The 17,850-nt window shown below is 51.0% G+C and overlaps 1 protein-coding gene across 5 annotated transcripts in view; it reads right to left on the bottom strand.

Moving 5' to 3' along the window:
- The window catches only part of CMIP (c-Maf inducing protein), a 267,195-nt gene that overhangs the window by 55,212 nt on the left and 194,133 nt on the right, over nt 1-17,850 (bottom strand). For 3 of the 5 annotated variants that reach the window (XM_005592633.5, XM_065537566.2, XM_005592637.5), the window contains one exon: nt 4,652-4,813. In XM_005592633.5, the coding sequence (XP_005592690.1) occupies nt 4,652-4,813 (162 nt within the window). Of the gene's footprint in view, nt 1-4,651; nt 4,814-5,632; nt 5,670-11,221; nt 11,656-17,850 lie in introns of those variants that run through there. The other 2 variants (XM_005592634.4, XM_005592636.4) reach the window with 2 other exon arrangements.

The raw sequence follows: 17,850 nt of genomic DNA, 5'->3' as shown, positions 1-17,850 counted from the left end.
GCATTATACTTAACCAGTTGAGCATCCTAGTCTGAGAATCCAAAACCTGAAACTCTCCAATGAGCATTTCCTTTGAGTGTCATGTTGGTGCTCAGAAAGTTTTGGACTTTGGGCCAGGAATGGTGGTTCACAACTGTAATCCCAGCACTTTGGGAGGCCAAGGAGGGTGGATTGCTCGAGGCCAGCCAGGGGTTCAAGATCAGCTGGCCAACATGGCAAAACCCCGTCTCTACAAAAAATACAAAAATTATCTGGGCATGGTGGTGGGCACTTGTAATCCCTGCTACTCGGGAGGCCGAGGCAGAAGAAACATTTGAACCCAGAAGGCGGAGGCTGCAGTGAGCCGAGATTGTGCCACCACACTCCAGCCTGGGTGACAGAGCGAGACTGTCTCTAAAAAAGAAAGTTTTGGACTTTGGAGCTTTTCAGGTTTCGGGACTAGAGATGCTCGACCTGTGCCGTCATCTGTGAGTACGTGAACAAGGAAAGAGACGGATGTGCCATAAACAAGGAATCACGGGAAAACCCCAAGTGCTCGCCCTTCTTTCTTGCTAGTTTCATGGTGTGTTCGCTTTGCTTGTCTGTTTTGGTGGACACACAGTGGTGCCGATTCGTATTTCCTAACAGAGCCACATTGGCTGCTTGTAAAGAGACCCCTCATTTGAACAGTGTTGGCAAGATCGATTGTTCTGGTTCTAGACAGAGTCCCATGGCTCCCACCACCTAGACAGGCTTAAGGCATATGGGGGTGTCTAATGTGTTGACAGCAGCCAAGGCAAAAGAAAAGCTCGCGAGCTATGAATTGGCTTTTGCCCAATAAACTGGCTTCCCGAGGGCTGCGGGAGACCGTGAAGCCGGGTCAGCGTCTGAACAACACGAGTCTCTACAGGTCCCTATGAGACGTCCTGACCTAGGTGAGGCCAGACCCAAGACACCTAGACTCCAGGCATGTGAAAGGATGTTTTTTGGATTTGAACACCCTTTTTTCTCTAGTGGATATGAGTGGAGTTTGAGCAGCCTGTTTATGGCAGATTATTAGCTATCAGTCATTTTTCAGCCTGGGGGAGAAGCCTGGCCTTGGTCTCTCGTTATGACTGCTGATGAGCTCTCTATGCCTCAGGCACTGTGTAAGAGCTTTGTTTTGCTCATGCCACCAATTTCTTTTGATTATGACAGGTTCTCTACTATCCCATTGACTGATCAGCTGCCTGAGACTGACGGGATGCAGTGACTAGCAGGTGCAGGGTAATATGGGGTGGAGTGAGGATATGAACCCGTCTGTCCTGACTCCAAAGTCTATATTTCCTGCCACTGAGCTACAGTGCTCCACCACCCATTCAAGAGGCACTTCCTTATTTTGGGCTGCCAAGGGCAGCTCGACACATCCATCCCTCGCCCCCACCCACACACCTTTTCAGGAAGGCTTTGGTGACCATGGACACTACTTCCTTTGTCCCAGTCACAGGGCAGCCCATGCATTCTACAGGGAGCCTTCTCTCCACCAGGGCCATTTTACACCCCCGGTAGAGCATGTCCACTAATAGCCGCTGCATTAGAGGGAACACCTGACTCTCAAGCTAAGTGGCCACTCTACATATAACTCAACAGAGGCCTGGGAGGGTGGGGACAGCCAGCTTTGCTTTGCTGGTGGACAGACAGTTCTTTCTCAGAACTGTTTTGCATCCTTAACAGTTCCCTCCACGATGCCCCTCTGCCTGCTCCCTCTTGATCCTTCCACTTTCTAGTCGGTGTGGTGATGCCTGGAACCTCTCCAGAGGAGGCCTTGCAAACAACTTCAGTAAACAGAACAGAGAAAGAACCCAGCCCCAAAACAGGGCACGGAGGTCGAAGGCAGGTGTTTGTTTTTCCAGCTACTAGCTCCAGACACCTGGCTGAGGGCGCTTACGGGGTTCAGACCACAGCCATCCTTTATGACAGTGAAAAGGTGGCCCTGTATCAAAGGCCCTTGCACGTTAGGCACAGTGCCAAGCCCTTCATGTGGATGAGAGCATCTCATCCTCCGTCCTATGAAATGGGTACTCATCTCAGACCCAATTTACAGAAAACAACTGGGCACAGAGAGGCCTAGCAACTTGTCCAAGGTCACTCAGCTACTGAGCGCAGGACAAGGTCCTTCCGACCCCACAACACGCACTCTTAATCTACACAGTCACATACTTGCCAAAAAGTCTCTACCAACCCAGGTTTAGGACACATTTATGTGCAGGGGCATAAGCTTCACCATTGGGCAGACCCGGGTGAGGGTCCTGGCCTAACACTTATCTGAATGGCCCCGTGTAAGCTACTTAACCTCTCGGCACCCCTGGTTACTCCTCTATAGTATTTTAATACTTACCTTGCAGGGTCCTTGCGAGAAACTGGGGAGGTCTAAGGGTCATCAAACTAACCACTGCAGAGTATGCATGAGTGGATGCTGGGTCAGGCAGCCTGGGCTGGAGTCCCAGCTCTGTCCCTCATGAAATGTCAGCTCTCTTCAGTAACGTAGGGTGAGTAATGCTGACTCCTTGCCTGACACAGTAGCTTCAAAGCACATGGAAACTTCTTCCATTTTCCTACTTTAAATATCTTTATTCCTCCATCCTAGCACTTAGGGGTCAGCTGCCTTTGAGATTTTTACTTTGAAGCACCCTCAGCCAGGTGTCTGGAGCTAGGTGTGGTGGCTCAAGCCTATAATCCCAGCACTTTGGGAGGCCAAGGTGAGAGGATCGCTTGAGCCCAGGAGTATGAGACCAACCTGGGCAACACAGTGAGACCCCATTGGTAATTAAAAAAAAAAAAAAAGCCCAAGGAGGGATGTGAAGGCCAACAGGCATGCGGTCACCTGAAGCACATCTGAGAGGGGAAAAAAATCTTGCCCAAGGCAGGCAACATGGCACGTCTGCTGCCCTCATCACTGCCCTGATTTAAAAAGGGTGTGGTGGTGGTCGAGCCTGGTGGGGCTGAAGTGGTGGCCAAGTTGGTCTCAAAAGCACTTGGCAACTCTAAGGTGGAGCTTCTAGCTCCATTACAAACTTGCCATGTGAGTTGAGTAGGTCACTCAGTATCACTGGGCCTCAGTTTCCTCATCTGCAAAGTGAAGACAGAAAGGACCACCTTTCAGAGAGAATGAGTTTTAAAAGAGAAGCTGTCTCACTTTGGGAGGCCAAGGCAGATGGATCATTTGAGGTCAGGAGTTCAAGACCAGCCTGGTCAACATGGTGAAACCTTGTCGCTACTAAAAATACAAAAAATTAGCTGGGTATGGTGGCACACGCCTGTAATCTCAGCTACTTGGGAGGCTGTGGCAGAAGAACTGCTTGAACCCAGGAGGCGGAGGGTGCAGTGAGCTGTCACACCACTGCACTCCAGCTTGGGTGGCACCCGGCACCTGCCCGGCTTACTACAGGTGAGCAGGGACTCCTTCTCCAGATGAGAAGTCTGCAGTTAGGGCTGGACATCTGGCACCCGGCCTCAGAATTCCAGCCACTCTGTGATTCATTTCCCAGCCTGGGTTTTCACTCCTCTTGGAACGATGCTGGTCTCCCAAGTGAGGACACCACCTCTGACCTCTGTCTCTCTGCCTGAGACTGTCACTGCCACCTACTTTCTACCTCCCACGCCGCCTCCTCCCAGAATGAGGGGCCTTCTCTACTCCGCAGACACAGAGGGCTGGTGACAGGCTCCTGTCCCAGGGCAGTGGCCAGAGAGGGGAGGGCTCCAGGAAGCCGGGCACTTGCATGGGAGCTTGATGGGGGTGACTCAGGAACCGGGGGTGCCACTGTCAGGGGAGGGGGACAGAAGCATCACTCTGGTGGCCGTGCACAGTTTAAATCAGGAGTCATCAACTCCAGTGTTCCCAGAGGGCCAGGTGAGCAAATAAACGAGAGCAGTATTAATATTTGTAAAGCACCTAGAATAGCATCTGAAACAGAGACAACAGAAAGCAGCACATTTCCGAAGCGCCTTCTGCCTAACCAGCAGCGGGACAGACTCGCTGATGAGTTTTATTGTTCACTGCCTGTCTCCCCTGCCGGGACACAAGCTCCAGGGGGGTAGGGGCTTGTCTTTGCTTGAATTCCCAGATGGTGCCTGGCACAAAGTACACATTCAACATGCGGGGAGGCCAGCAAAGCAGATGGCACAGGAAGCCCAGCCGACAGGTAGCACCAGGTAGCTCCAGCTGCAAACCACGGCTGGATTTTCTGATTGTTTTTAAAGAGAACCTGGAAATTCTCAGTGTATTGTGAAATATCCTAATTTTTAAAATGGTGTTTAAATTAAACAAAGCACATCTACAGGCTTTGTGGGGTGATGAGGGCAGAAAGCTAAGTCCCCCTGGACCCGTGAAGCTCATGTGGGCCACTGCTGGGGGAAGAGAGAGATGGAGCTGGGACTACCGGCCCCCACTGTACGGGGCAACACCTCCTCTTCCGTGCTACAATCCCCAGACAGCACAGCTGGAAGCAGCTGGGGCAAGCCTCCCTCACCAACTCCCACACATGGCTGGGTGGGCAACTGCTCACCTCCCTCGGCAGCAGCGTGACAACACAGCCCACATGGAGCTCTGCCTGCACGTGCTGCTTGGCGGGGAGCCGGTGATCGGCGGAGGGAAAGGCAAACAACGTAAAGGGGTCTGGAGGGAGGGGTTTACCTCTGAGAGCAGTTTCGAGACGATTTCCAGTGGGGCCTGGTTGATGGAGTCGTCCTGCAGGGGGGATGTCAGGGCCATGTCCACCAGGGTCCGGATCTCTTTCAACACAACTTCCCAGCGGCTTGGGTTACTCAGCACTTTCTTATATTTGTAAATCTTTTTCTGGTTGAAAGAGATAAAGAGACAGCAACATGTTACTCATGTCAGGAGGGCAGAAGATGGAAGACAATCAAAGAATCAGATGGGTTAGGGTGAAAAGGCCCTGAGAAACTGCCAACTTGGCCCGGTCCCCGTTTATAAGGAAACTGACACCCCGAGAGAGGAAGGGTCTCGTTCAAAGCCATAGGGTGCGTTTGCAGCCAGGCCTCCTGACACCAGAGACCCATTTCCCACACAGGCTCACTTCAGCCCGATGATAATCCTTGATAGATGACCTTTTTCTCTTTTCCTGTTTTTTGTTTTTGTTTTTGCCAAAAAGATGAGGAAACCGAGGTACACAAGAGGTTAGAAAATCTGCCCAAGACTCTAGAGTTGGCAGAGCTGAGACAGAAACATGTGTCCTGACTCTCAAGCCAGTACCCTCACCACCATACTATACTGTCTCCACACAGTTTCCAGTGACTTCAAAAACAAAATGGGGAGATTTCTCTTTTAGATCATATCTTTTGCCAAACTCATTCCCCAAGGATTCAAGTGCAGTAACAGTAGGAATGGTCAGTCCACAAAGGGGCTTTCTCTGAGTTGAAGGCACTGTTTCCGCCTACGCCATTCCCAAGAGGTCGCCTGAAGACAGGTAGTCAGCTAGGAAACATGACAGACAGGATTAAGGCTGGGAATTAAACTCCAGCCAGGTAGGGACTAAACCCAGAATGCTCCCCTGGAAACCCGGCGCTGCCCTCCGCATCCACCTGGCGAGGAAGACCTGGAAACCCGGCGCTGCCCTCCGCATCCACCTGGCGAGGAAGAGAAGAGTGCTCTCACCTTCGCTTGGGCTCTGTGTCGAAGCCAGAGAGTGGTTGGGGCAGGGGCTGCCGCCTCCCTGGATTTGAGGCAGGGTTAGTTCCGCCTCTCTGACATCATGGAAACGGAGGCCCTCGGAAGGCGGAGGTCTGGGCCAAGCGCTCCCTCCACCCCCGCCCTGGCTCCTGCCTTTGCAGCTGCCTGCCCCACTGCACCCGGCCTGCCTGAGAGACTTTCTAACTGGATGAACTCCTTCGTTAAGTGCTCTGCTCCTTAGGGAGAGCCTAATTTTAGTATCACCGTGCCAGCAGCCAGCTGGGGTGACATGTCACAATCTCTGAGCCAAAGTCAGAAAGAGGAGGGGGGAGAGGAGGGTCCCTTGCTGACCGCTAAGGCTCAAACAGAAACCTACAAGCTGCCAGAGCCTCCCTGACCGCTTAGTTTCTGAGCTAGGAATTATCAAGTGGTCTTGGGATGCACTGCTATCGAGGAAATATTTGGGGGACACATTCCATGCCAAGTTGAACAGTTACTTCTGTCGGTGAGGCACAGTGGTGGGACGGGAGGTGGACCTGAGTTGGAAAGATCTGGTTCTTCCTAGAAAACTTTCACCTTCTGAGCGTCAGGGTCCTGTTCTGTAAGTCAGGCTCGAAAATACCTGTATCTCTTTCAATCTGTAACCCTTACCCATCCTAGACCCATGTGGTCCACTCTATGGAGTCGCATTCAAAAGTAAAGTCCAGCCAAAACAGCCAAGAGTAACAAAAAGGAACGCTGAGACTGCATCTGTCTCTTGAAAAACTGAAGGAGATGAAGTGTAAAACCTAGGCCAATACGGCATCCCATCTTCCTCCTCTCCATTATTTTCCCACACCCCATGATTTTCTGGGGCCTCTGATACACTCATTGCCACTAGTGTTGCCCCCATGAACTCACACCAAGGGCGGTTTTCAGTACCCCCCCATCACCCCAGTCTTTCCTGTCATCTCTCCCTTCTCCTCTCTCTGCTCCTTTCTCCTTCTCTCTAGTTCTTTCATCTACCCACCTGCCTACCTTTTTCTCCTCCTTCCAGCACCCTGGTCTTACTGTTCTTTGCCCATTCACCCATTCCACATCAAGAATCAGAAAGAGATCAGCTCTTCTCATAGGCCCAGGAGGGCAAAGGAGGCCAAGGCAGCCCAGCATTCCCCAGGCAGCAGGAGGGGAAAGACCAGAAACATTCCCTTGCCAGCCACTGGAGACCCTTAAAGTACGGGAAGAAACATGACAAGCTGTCGGGGGTGAGTGTACAGTGAAGAGTAAACATGCTGTTGATATTGATGATGGCTGAACTTCATTAATGACAAGACGTACCCAGTCCACTGAGGTGTCTCTGGAACCATAACCAGCCTCCTTCCTAGTTACTGTCAACTGAAGCCGCCCTGTCCTAGTGCTGTGAGCAGGACGTGCTGCCTGAGCAGCACAACGAAATCTGTGCAAAACACAACATGTCTGAAGCAAGAACCCTGCCCGTTCCAGAGGATGAATGCTCCTTTGAGCCTTAGAGTCTGTGGTTTCAGTGTGTACCCAGAGAATTGTTTAATTTTTAAAAGACCATGAAATGATCACACAAAATCCACCATATATCAAGCCCCAAAGCAAACCACAGTGATCCACACCCGTGTCTTCCCACAGCAGACTGCAGATTTGCATGGAGTCTGGGCTCTAAGTGGACTCTTCTGATCAGCTGCACATTATTTACTTTTGAAAGATGAATGACTTCATTCTTTTGGTAAAGTTGCATGCTCATTGCAAAAAATCTAAACCATACTGAAAAGCACAAAGAAGAGGATAAGTTTTAAAAGGCCTCAAAAATCCCACAACCCAGAAATAGCCACCATTAATATTTGGTGAACATCATTCCAGCGAAGTCTCATTTAAACTTTGCAAAATACAACCAGCCCTGAGGTGGGTGGCTGTGAGTACAACCTCCTGTTCTCCACACACAGACGCCACTCAAGATGCAGAGGCGACCAGTCTGAGGCATAGCAGGTCCCAGTGGGCAATGCTGGCACCAACGCAGCTTCAGAGACGAGCCCTCGGGGTCGGTGCACCCAGCCTCAGCTCATCCACAGCTCCCCTTCTTCGAGCGGGGAGGACAACAGCTTTCCCGGGAGGGCCCAAGCCCTTGTTTCACAGGCATCCATGGGAGAGTCTGCAGAGGCTGTATTCAGAGCCAGAAGGTCCCAGGGCTTGTACCAAGGGCTAACATTTCATGAGGACATACCATGTGCCAGGCACAGTGCTAGCTCTTATGAGCTTTATCTCACTCAATCCTCACAGTATCCCATGAGCTGGGGCTTGTCATAGGGAAGACCCTGAGACAAGGGACTGAGTGCAAATGGCTTACTGATTTGAGAGGGAATGGCAGGAAATACTGGTGGGGTGAGTGGGGAAGTGAGACGGGTAAGAGAAGATGGTCAATAAACGGGGCACTGTCAAGCACATGATATGGGCAATGAGGGCTCACTCCTGCTAGGGGCTCTAGGGGACAGTGCAGATCACACTCAGAGCTGACGGTCCTAAAGAGTGAGGGAGCCGGCCATTTGTCCATCAGTTCCCTAAACTCTTCAGGGATATATATATATATATATTTTTTTTTTTCTGAGACAGTCTTGCTCTGTCACTCAGGCTGGAGTGTAGTGGTGAGATCTCGGCTCACTGAAAAATCTCCACCTCCCGGGTTCAAGTGATTCTCCTGCCTCAGCCTCCCAAGTAACTGGGATTACAGGTGTGCACCACCATGACCAGCTAATTTTTGTATTTTTAGTAGAGATGGGGTTCACCATGTTGGCCAGGCTGGTCTTGAACTCCTGATCTCGTGACCCGCCCACCTCGGCCTCCCAAAGTGGTGGGATTACAGGCGAGAGCCACCACACCAGGCCAACTCTTCAGGCCTTCTGACTGCCCTGTGCCCAGGCCAGAGTGATCCCAGAGCCAGCAAAAAGCATGCGCTCGCGCAGGGTCCCAGGTGTTCATGGTGAGCAGCCTGCAGCCCTCACGTGATGCTGAGGGTGTGGCCAGCTGCAGCTTTTGCCAGAGGACTGTTGGTTTCTCTGTGCACAGAAGCCTATCATGGCCCCGAGAGGTCAAGCAACTTGCCCGGAGTCAAGCAGCTAGAAAGGGACAATCCAGGAGTGAAAACTGGCTCTGGCCACTGCAAAGCTCTTTCCATCACATCAGTGAGGGCCAGCGGGGTTAGGCGGAGAGGATATCAGACTTGCCAAGAGATCCTGAAGGAGGTGTCAAGAATGCTTGGTGGCATAGGGACAAGATCCAGAAACAAGCCCAAGAGGCTCTGAGAGTGGAGGCCAGGTAACCAGAAGGTGGTGGAAGTGGCAGGGAGAGGGTGGGCTCCACAACAGCGTTGTGGGTGCGGGCTGCAGGCAGGCCCCTGTTCCTAGAAGAGGCTCTGAGCCCCAGGTCAGGGTGGTCACAGGGATGAGGGAGACTTGTCCAGGATCAACAGGGCCCTGTCCTCCCTCCCTAGGTGACAAATTAGCACGCCTCATCCCAGGAACTCTGATGAGCTCATCAGGTGATGAATCATGGTGGAGCTGGGACAGGGACGCCTCCGGAATCCCCGCTCCAGGCTCCCTGGAGGCTGGCCCTCGGCTTTGCAATATGGTCTTCCTGCTGAGTGCACTTTGCCAGGTGGGGTGGGTGGCCTGGTGGTTTGTCTAGCATGGACCCCACAGGCCACTGGATTCCTCTGAAGTGGGAAGTACACAGGGGCCTTGGAACTGTTCTGTGGCTGGGCACGTGACCTGGTGTTTTCACTGAAAGGGGCTGACTTTAGAGCAGGGTTGGTGAACTACAGTATGTGTGTGAAACCCAGCCCCCTGCCTGTTTTTGTTCGATGAAACCAAGAATGCTCTCATAAATTGTAGGAGTTATGATGGAAAATAAACACAGAATATGCAACAGAAATCGAATGTGGCCCACAAAGCTCCAAATATTTGCTATCTGGCCCTTTACAGAAAAAAGTTTGCCAAGCTCTGGCTTTAAAAGTCAAACTCCAGCCTAGGAGTAAGCATGCAAAAAAAGACTCAACGTCATTAGCCCTCAGGAAAACGCAAGCTAAAACCATGAAGAGATACCACTTCGCCTTACGAGGATGGCTATAATAGAAAAAGACAGACAATGCCAAGTGTTGGCAAAGGTGTGGAGAAACTGGGAATCTTGTGTGTTGCTGGTGGGAAGGTAAACTGGTACAGCCACCGTGGAAAATCATTTGAAAGTGTCTTAAAACATTATACATAAATTTATCATATGACCCAGCACTTTTGTTCCTAGAAACCTACCCAAGAGAAAGAGAAACAAACTCCAAAGACACGCCCAAGAATGTCCATAGCAGCATTCTTAACAGAAACAACTTAAATTCATCAACTGATGAATGGATAAACAAAATGGGGTTTAGCCATTCAACCAAACAGTATTTGGCAATAAAAAGAATTGAATTACCCATATGCTACAAGATGGATGCACCTCATAACCACTACGCTAAGGGAAAGAAACCAGACACAAAAGACATATTGTATGATTTCTCTTATGTGAAATGTCTAGAAAAGGCAATTTTATAGAGACAGAAAGTGGAACATTCATTGCCTGGGGCACGGAACGGGAATGAGACTGCAAACAAGCATGAGGGCATCTTTTAAGATGGTGGAAATGTTCTAAAACTTAATTGTGGTGACAGTTGTACAACTTTAATAAATTTACTAAAATCACTGAATTGTATACTCACAGTGGGTGAATTTTATGGTATGTAGATTCTATTTCAATAGAGCCTTTTAAAAAAAAATGCTATCCTAGGGAGGCAGTCATCAGATAAAACCAATGGTAGTATGGCTCAGTGGCAAAGAGTATAAGCTTCATGAGCAGTCTCCATATCAAATCTAAGCTCTACTTCATCCACCCACCCATCCATCATCCACCCACCCACCTACCGTTCACCCACACATCCATCCATCTGCCCAATCACCCATCCATCCATTCAGCCATCTATCTACCCACCCATCCATCCACTCACCATTCATCCATCCATCCATCTATCCATCCATCCATCCATCCAACTACCCACCCACCCACCCATGCATCCACCCACTAATCCATCCACTCATTCATTCATCCATCTACTTATCCATGCAACCATTCACCTACCCACCCAACGATCCACCCACCCAACTATCCACCCGCCCACCCATCCATCCTTCACCCACCTCACCATCCATTCATCACCCACCTCACCATCCATTCATCACCCATCTACCATCCATACTTCCATCACTCACTCATCCATCTATTCACCATTCCATCCAATCATCCATGAAGATCTACTATGATGTGCCAAGAACTATGTTAAGTACTAAGGATAACCGTGGTGAAGAAAGCAGACAAGCCCCAGTGCTCATGAAACTTAGAGTCTATTACTTGCATCAGTTTCCTTGTCTGCAAATCAGCATAAGAATAACTACTGTCAAAGGCTTGCTGTGACTATTCCATGAGATAATATATAAAACACTTAGCTCAGTTCCTGGCTAAAGAGCAGCTCTGATTGTTATCACCTACCAAGTTCTGTAAAGGAGTAGTCCGGGGAGGCAGAACTCAGGAGGGCTCCCCACATCCGAGCCCAAGCCCCACCAGCCAGCAACAAGCAGAGACAGCAGGCAGAGCCTCCTGCTTTCCGTCTGGCAGAGTCAGCCACTCCAGCGCTGTCCTCACCCTCTCTGCTTGTCAAGGAAGGGACGTTACCTGGGCAACACTTGCCATCACTGTGGCAACTGTTCTCCCAGCAGAGGCAAGCACATACGCCAGGGCTCTCAGGCCAGGGAAAGCAGAGCCTGTTGCTCCTCCACGGGAGACAAGTCGTCAGCAGGAATGTACCCCTTGCCAGGAGAGGAGTGACTAAGAATGCACTGGAAGCACGTCGCGCCAGCCAGGGGCTGCTGCTCTGCTGCTCTGCTGCTTGCCGCAGCCTCTAGGGCTCGCGCGCATACACACACAAGCACGCATGCTCCCCACCACCTGTCGTGAAGGGAGGACGCTGCATGGGCGCACCCATGGAACTGCAGAGTGGAGGAGGACCGCACAGGGAAATATGAGCCAGGGAGGAGCCAGCCCGGTTTTGAAAACTTTTTCCAGTGCAGGTCCTAGAGCTGAGCTGCCTAGTTCAGAAGCTACAAGCCCCAGGTGGCTACTCACACTGAACTTCATTAAAATGAAATACAACCACAAATCCAGCACCTCAATCGCATCGTAACATTACTCGATAATACTCATAACTGGACTCGGTAGCCAGCTGTGTCTAGTGGTGACTGTAATGGCGCAGATAGAGAACGTTTTCATTGTTGCAGAATGCTCTGTTGGGCAGTGCTATCCTAAAGCCTTGGTGTCCCTGTCACCACGCCCCCCGGGGGGGCCCAGGAGCATGCGTGTTTGCCTCTTCCCATCATTGCTGAGGTCTAGTATGTGTGTGGCACTGCATTCGGCCAGAGGAAAGGGCCCCTGCCTACCTCCTCCCATGGGAGACACCCCTCTCCAAGCCCCCATCTCACTGGGACCCCACCTTGGAATTTTCTCAAAAGGTCTACCAATGTGCAATGTCCCCAATTGTGCCTTGCATACCCAGGGAGAATGACTGGCTGGTTATCTTCTCTGGCTTCCCTGATTCAAGACTCGCTATGGCTGCAGATGCTAAGCGTGTAGGAAATAATTTGCTATCTCCAGCAAGCCATGGCTTCCGGGAGGACTGGACACTTGCGAGGTAGCATTTTTGGCCTTCTCGAGTCCTCCAGAATAGCTTCCCTTCAATCCTGTGAGCATCACAGACTGTCAGGTTACCTTCAGATATCATGCAGGCCTCATAAGTGTTACCCCCAAACTGCCCTTCTGGCCGCCAAGTCTTCACCATCACCTAAAACCAGCTCATAACCTCTCAGCTCCCTGCTGGTGCACCCCCCACAGAGACACCCTGGGTCAAACACAGCGCCCTGGCCTTACTCCCCACGCCTGCTAGCCCACACAATCCATGTCACTAAATCAGCCTCGGCGCTTTGGCTACAATTTCCCAGGGAAGGAGGCAGCACTGTCCCAGTTATCTGTGCACATTTCCAGTGAAACACATGGGCGCCAGGACCATGGTGACTGGAGGGCATCTGTGATCTAATTGTGGAGTATAAAATGACAAGAAGATATTCCACTTCACTAGAAAGTGACACCCCCAAAATCTCATTCTTAAAGAAATACTGTAAATGCGTGTTTTGTTTGTTTTTGTTATAGGTCAGAGCTTTAGGGTCCAACGGTGCTTCTGGGATTGGATTGAATACTATTTTTTTTCTCTCCGATTGGGATTCTTTTCTTGCCCCAGGCTCGGTAGGGACAACCCCAGTGCCTCTGGGAATCACACAGGGGCTTCACCAGTCACAGCCCATCACTCTGGCCTGAGAAACCAGGCTCTCTGAGGGACCAGGGGACTGCCATCACTATACACACATACATATAGATTTACTTCATTGAGGAAAAATTCACACACCATGAAATTAACCATTTACTTTATTTATTTATTTATTTACTTTTTGAGATGGAATCTTGCTCTGTCACCCAGGCAGTGGCATGATCTCGGCTCACTGCCACCTCTGCCTCCTGGGTGCAAGTGATTCTCCTGCCTCAGCCTCCGGAGTAGCTGGGACTACAGGCGCCTGCCACCACACCCGGCTAATTTTTGTATTTTTAGTAGACATGGGGTTTCACACCATGTTGGCCAGGCTGGTCTTGAACTCCTGACCTCAGATGATCCGCCACCTTGGCCTCCTAAAGTGCTGGGATCACAGGCATGAGCCACTGCACCCGGCCACCATTAACCCTTTTACAGTGAACAGTTGAGTGGCATTTAGCACAGTGTTGTGTAACCACCACCACTATTTCCAAACCTTTTCCATCACTTCCAAGGAAACCTTTTTAAGCTGTTACTTCCTATTATACTCTCCCCCATCCCCTGGGCAACCACCAATCCGCTTTCTGTCCCTGGATTCCCCTATTCCGAACATTGCATATATATGGAATCATACACTATGTGTCCTTTTGTGACCACGATGAGGCCTGGGAATCTGCATTAAGCAGCTTCCAGGTGAGACAGATGTCCGTGAGCCCTCTAAGCAGCAAGGTTCTCACCCATATGCCCCACTTCCTCTCCTCTACAAGGTGGACGTGTTACAGAGGAGAGGAGGGGTTCACACCTTGCGCACGTCACACAGCTGGTGGTGTGGGTGGAACCATGTCTGCCAAAACTGTTGTGGGTTAAAATGTGTCTTCCACTGCATATAAATCATACACGATGTGGCCTTTTGTCCACTTAGCACAACATCCTCAAGGTTCATCCGGCTGTGGCAGCTGTCAGGGCTTCACCCCTTTCCATGACTAACGGTCCACTGCATGGAGATGCTACAATTTATTTCTCTTCCTTCTTCTCTCTGTCTCTCTCTCTCTCTCTTTCTTTCTTTGTTTCTTGAGATGGAGTCTCGCTCTGTCACCCAGGCTGGAGTGCAGTGGCGCAATCTCAACTCACTGCAAACTGTGCCTCCCAGGCTCAAGCAATTCTCCTGCCTCAGCCTCCCGAGTAGCTGGGACTACAGGCACCTGCCACCACTCCTGGCTAATTTTTACATTTTTAGTAAAGACGGGGTTTCGCCACGTTGGCCAGGCTGGTCTCGAACTCCTGACCTCAGGTGAGCCACCGTGCCCGGCGGATATACTGCAATTTCTTTGTCTGTTAATCCGCTGATGAACTCTTGGGTTGTCTCCACCGTAGGCTATCACGAAGAGTGCTGCTATGCACATATATTGTTGCTTTTTGCCCTGCCCCTGTGCCTCAACTGCACTGAATCAGTTTAAGTTTTGCCACAGGACAGCACAGCGTGTAAGGGGTCACAGCGTGTAAGGGGTCTTTTAGGGGACCCCGATTTACCCCACACAATTACTGAACTCTGTTACCTGCTGGTCCAACTAATTTACAGATGAATTAATCAATGCTTACCTTTCAGGACTCATGTTTTCAAGGTGGGTGGAGGGACGCCTACGCTGAGTGGGGCACTGTCTCTATGGAGGGGCGGGGAGTGGGGGAAATCATACAGAGATAAGACAAACCAGCCCCTGCACACTCCCCGTCTGGCTGAAGGGTGAGGCAGGGCACAGAACATTCTAACAAAACTACTCATTACAGTCATAATGGCTACTACGTATCCAGTGCTGACATTTTCCAAGAACAACCACCATACATACTGGGTTGTGATGAACGACAAGTGACAAGACAGCGGAAAAGCCATCGCTTCTGGAGGGCACTCCATAGGCCAGGTCCTGTGCTAAGCACTTTGTATAAATACATTTTAAATCATCCCAGCCACTCAATGAGGTGAGTGGTATAATGTAAGTCCCATTTTACAGATGAGAACATCGAGGCTGAGAGAGGTAACTCATGCATTTACTAAGAGCCAGGCAGAATTGGGATCCAGGTCTAGCTCTGGATCCTGAGCACCTGACCATCATGCTACTCTGAGAGGCAAATCTGAGCACTTTCTAGGCCTTGATCAATGCTTCTGCTGCCTTTAAATCGGAGAGTTGAGCCTCACCTCCTCGGCTTCCCAGCGGCAGTTGCAGGCTGGTGCAGCTGGGTGCCAAGTGGACACCTGCCTAAAAAGCTGGCTCCTGGGGAGATGGGCAATTTGTTTGCAAGAGGGGAAAACGCCTGGGCACTCAGCCCCAAGTGCCCACCGGTGGTGGCCTCCGGTGGTCGATGCTGCTTCCAAGGAAACAAACAGTGGGAACTCAGGCGGGCGTCCTGCTCCACCGTCTCTGCGGCATCGGCTGGTTGCCTAGGTAACCACGTGCCTGGCTGTTGAGGAGATGAGCTGGCCTTGGTGCCAGGCTCCCAGCTGAGTACTACATCCTACCTGGCTCTTCAGGCCAGCTGCGCCGTGGGCAAAATCCAATCATCATGTGGATGTGTTTGAGCACATTAAAAAAAAAATTGTATGTAGCTGTTTTCCTCGCTGAGCTAGGAGCTCCTTAGGGGCAGGGATGACGTGTCACCTGTTCCTTCGATATGTTAGATGGTGACTGCAGCCACCCAGGGAAGGTGCTCTTGGTGTTTGTTGCAGGTAGAACGGGCAGTGGGGAGAATGAAAATTGGCATTGATGGCTAACATGCGTCAGGTGCTGCTTTAGGCCAGGCCCTGCACCAAATCCTTTCACCTACCCTGCAACTCTCAAACATTCATGTGGACAGGAATTGCCTAGGGGTCTGGTTACCATGCAGATTCCAGCTCAGCAGAGCTGGGCAAGGCCTGGGAATCTGCATTCAAGCAGCTTCCAGGTGAGACAGATGTTTCTGAGCCCTCTAAGAAGCAAGGTTCTCACCTACATGCCTCATTTCACGGTGGACATGCTGCGGAGGAGAGGAGGGGCTCACACCTTGCCCAGGTCACACAGCTGGTGTTGTGGGTTGGACTGTGTCTGCCCAAAACATATGCCCAAGTCCTAAGCCCAGTATCTGTGACTATGACCTTCTTTGGAAATGGGGTCTTCGCAGATATAATCAAGTTAAGATGAGGTCACACTGGATTAGAGTTGGCCCTAAATCCAATGGCTGGCGTCGTTATAAAAAGGCCATGTGGACACACACAAACACACACTCCAGAGAGACCTCCATGTATGGAGGCAGAGCCTGGATGCCAAGGCGCATCAAGGATTGCTGGACACCATCAGAAGCTGGGCGAGGCCAGGAAAAGACCCTCCCCTAGAGTCTCAGAAGCAACGTGGCCCTGCTGACACCTTGATTTTGGACATCTGGCCCCAGAATTGTATGAGAACAAATTTTTGTGGCTTTAAGCAACACAATTTATGAAAATTTGTCATAGCAGCTGTTGGAAGCCCAGACAGCTATAAGGAGCAAGCAAGGACTGACCCCAGGACGCCCGGTCCCAGTCACTCTGCCATCTTACTGCAGTGATTCGAGCTGAGCCATCCGGCACCTCATTTCACAGAGGGCAGCAGAGCCCTCTGCAACTGTGGTTGGGAAGGTGTGAGCTGTGTTTGGAATTGGTTGGGTTTTCTTTCCCTGGGGCATTGTGGGGGCCTGACGTCTTCTGTTCTTGCTGCATCAGGGGACAGAAATGCTGACTTTTGCCCCAAGGCCTGCCCCCAGCCCATTACCCGATTGCATAAGCCCTGGCCCTGCCCTGTGTCAGAAACAGCACATCTGGGCACCTGCATCATCAGTGAGGTCAGAGGGAGCCACCTGGAGACCCAGGAGGCTACGGGAGGAACTTCCAAGAGAATTCAGGCAGGGACGTCAGCATGGGGCTCGCACAGGGTCCCTGGCAAGGAGGAGCTGTCGGGGAGGATTCCGGCCCCGAGCTGTCCTCTCACACAAAGTCGCACATCAGCCGACACCAGCAGCCACCATCAGGCCAGCCAACAGCCCAGGGCTTCCTATATACTGGGCCCCGTGCTGATGTGTGCCCCAGATGACTCTGTCAGGCAGGGTTCTTGACCCTGGCTACACATTAAAACCACCCGAGGGGCTTAGAATTCCAAGAACAGAGTCCAACCCCAGGCCAGTCCCATCAGACTGGTGTTGGGTGTGGGTGGAACCTACGCATCAGGACTTTTTTGAGCGCCGGTATATTTAAAAGTACATTTGCACACCCATGTTCACAGCAGCGTCATTCACAACAGCCAAAAGGCAGAGGCAACCCAGGTCCACCAATAGATAAAGAGAGACATAAGGTGTGGTCTACCCATTCACTGCAGCATTATTCTGCCTTAAAAAGGAAGGAAATCCTGACGCACGCCACAGTCTGAATGAACCCTGGGACATGAGGCATTGAGATAAGGCAGCCACCAAAGGCCAAATCTTGTGTGATTCCATGCATATGGGGTCCCTAGAGTAGACAAATTCTTACGAGACAGAAAGCAGAATGGTGGATGCCAGGGGCTGGGGGAGGGGGTAATGGGGACAGAGTTTCCATCTGGGAAGAGGAGAAAGTTCTGGAGTCGGATGGTGGTGATGGCAGCACAACAATGTGAATGAACCACTGAACTGCCACCTAATCATAGTTCAAATGATGCCTCATGCATATTTCACCGCACTAAACAAGAGAATATTTAAGATCTCCAGGTGATCTGAATGTGGCACAGCTAGG

Source organism: Macaca fascicularis, chromosome 20 (genome assembly GCF_037993035.2).
Source record: "Macaca fascicularis isolate 582-1 chromosome 20, T2T-MFA8v1.1".
Classification (NCBI taxonomy): Eukaryota; Metazoa; Chordata; class Mammalia; order Primates; family Cercopithecidae; genus Macaca; species Macaca fascicularis.
This window is presented reverse-complemented; position numbering and strand designations above follow the sequence as displayed.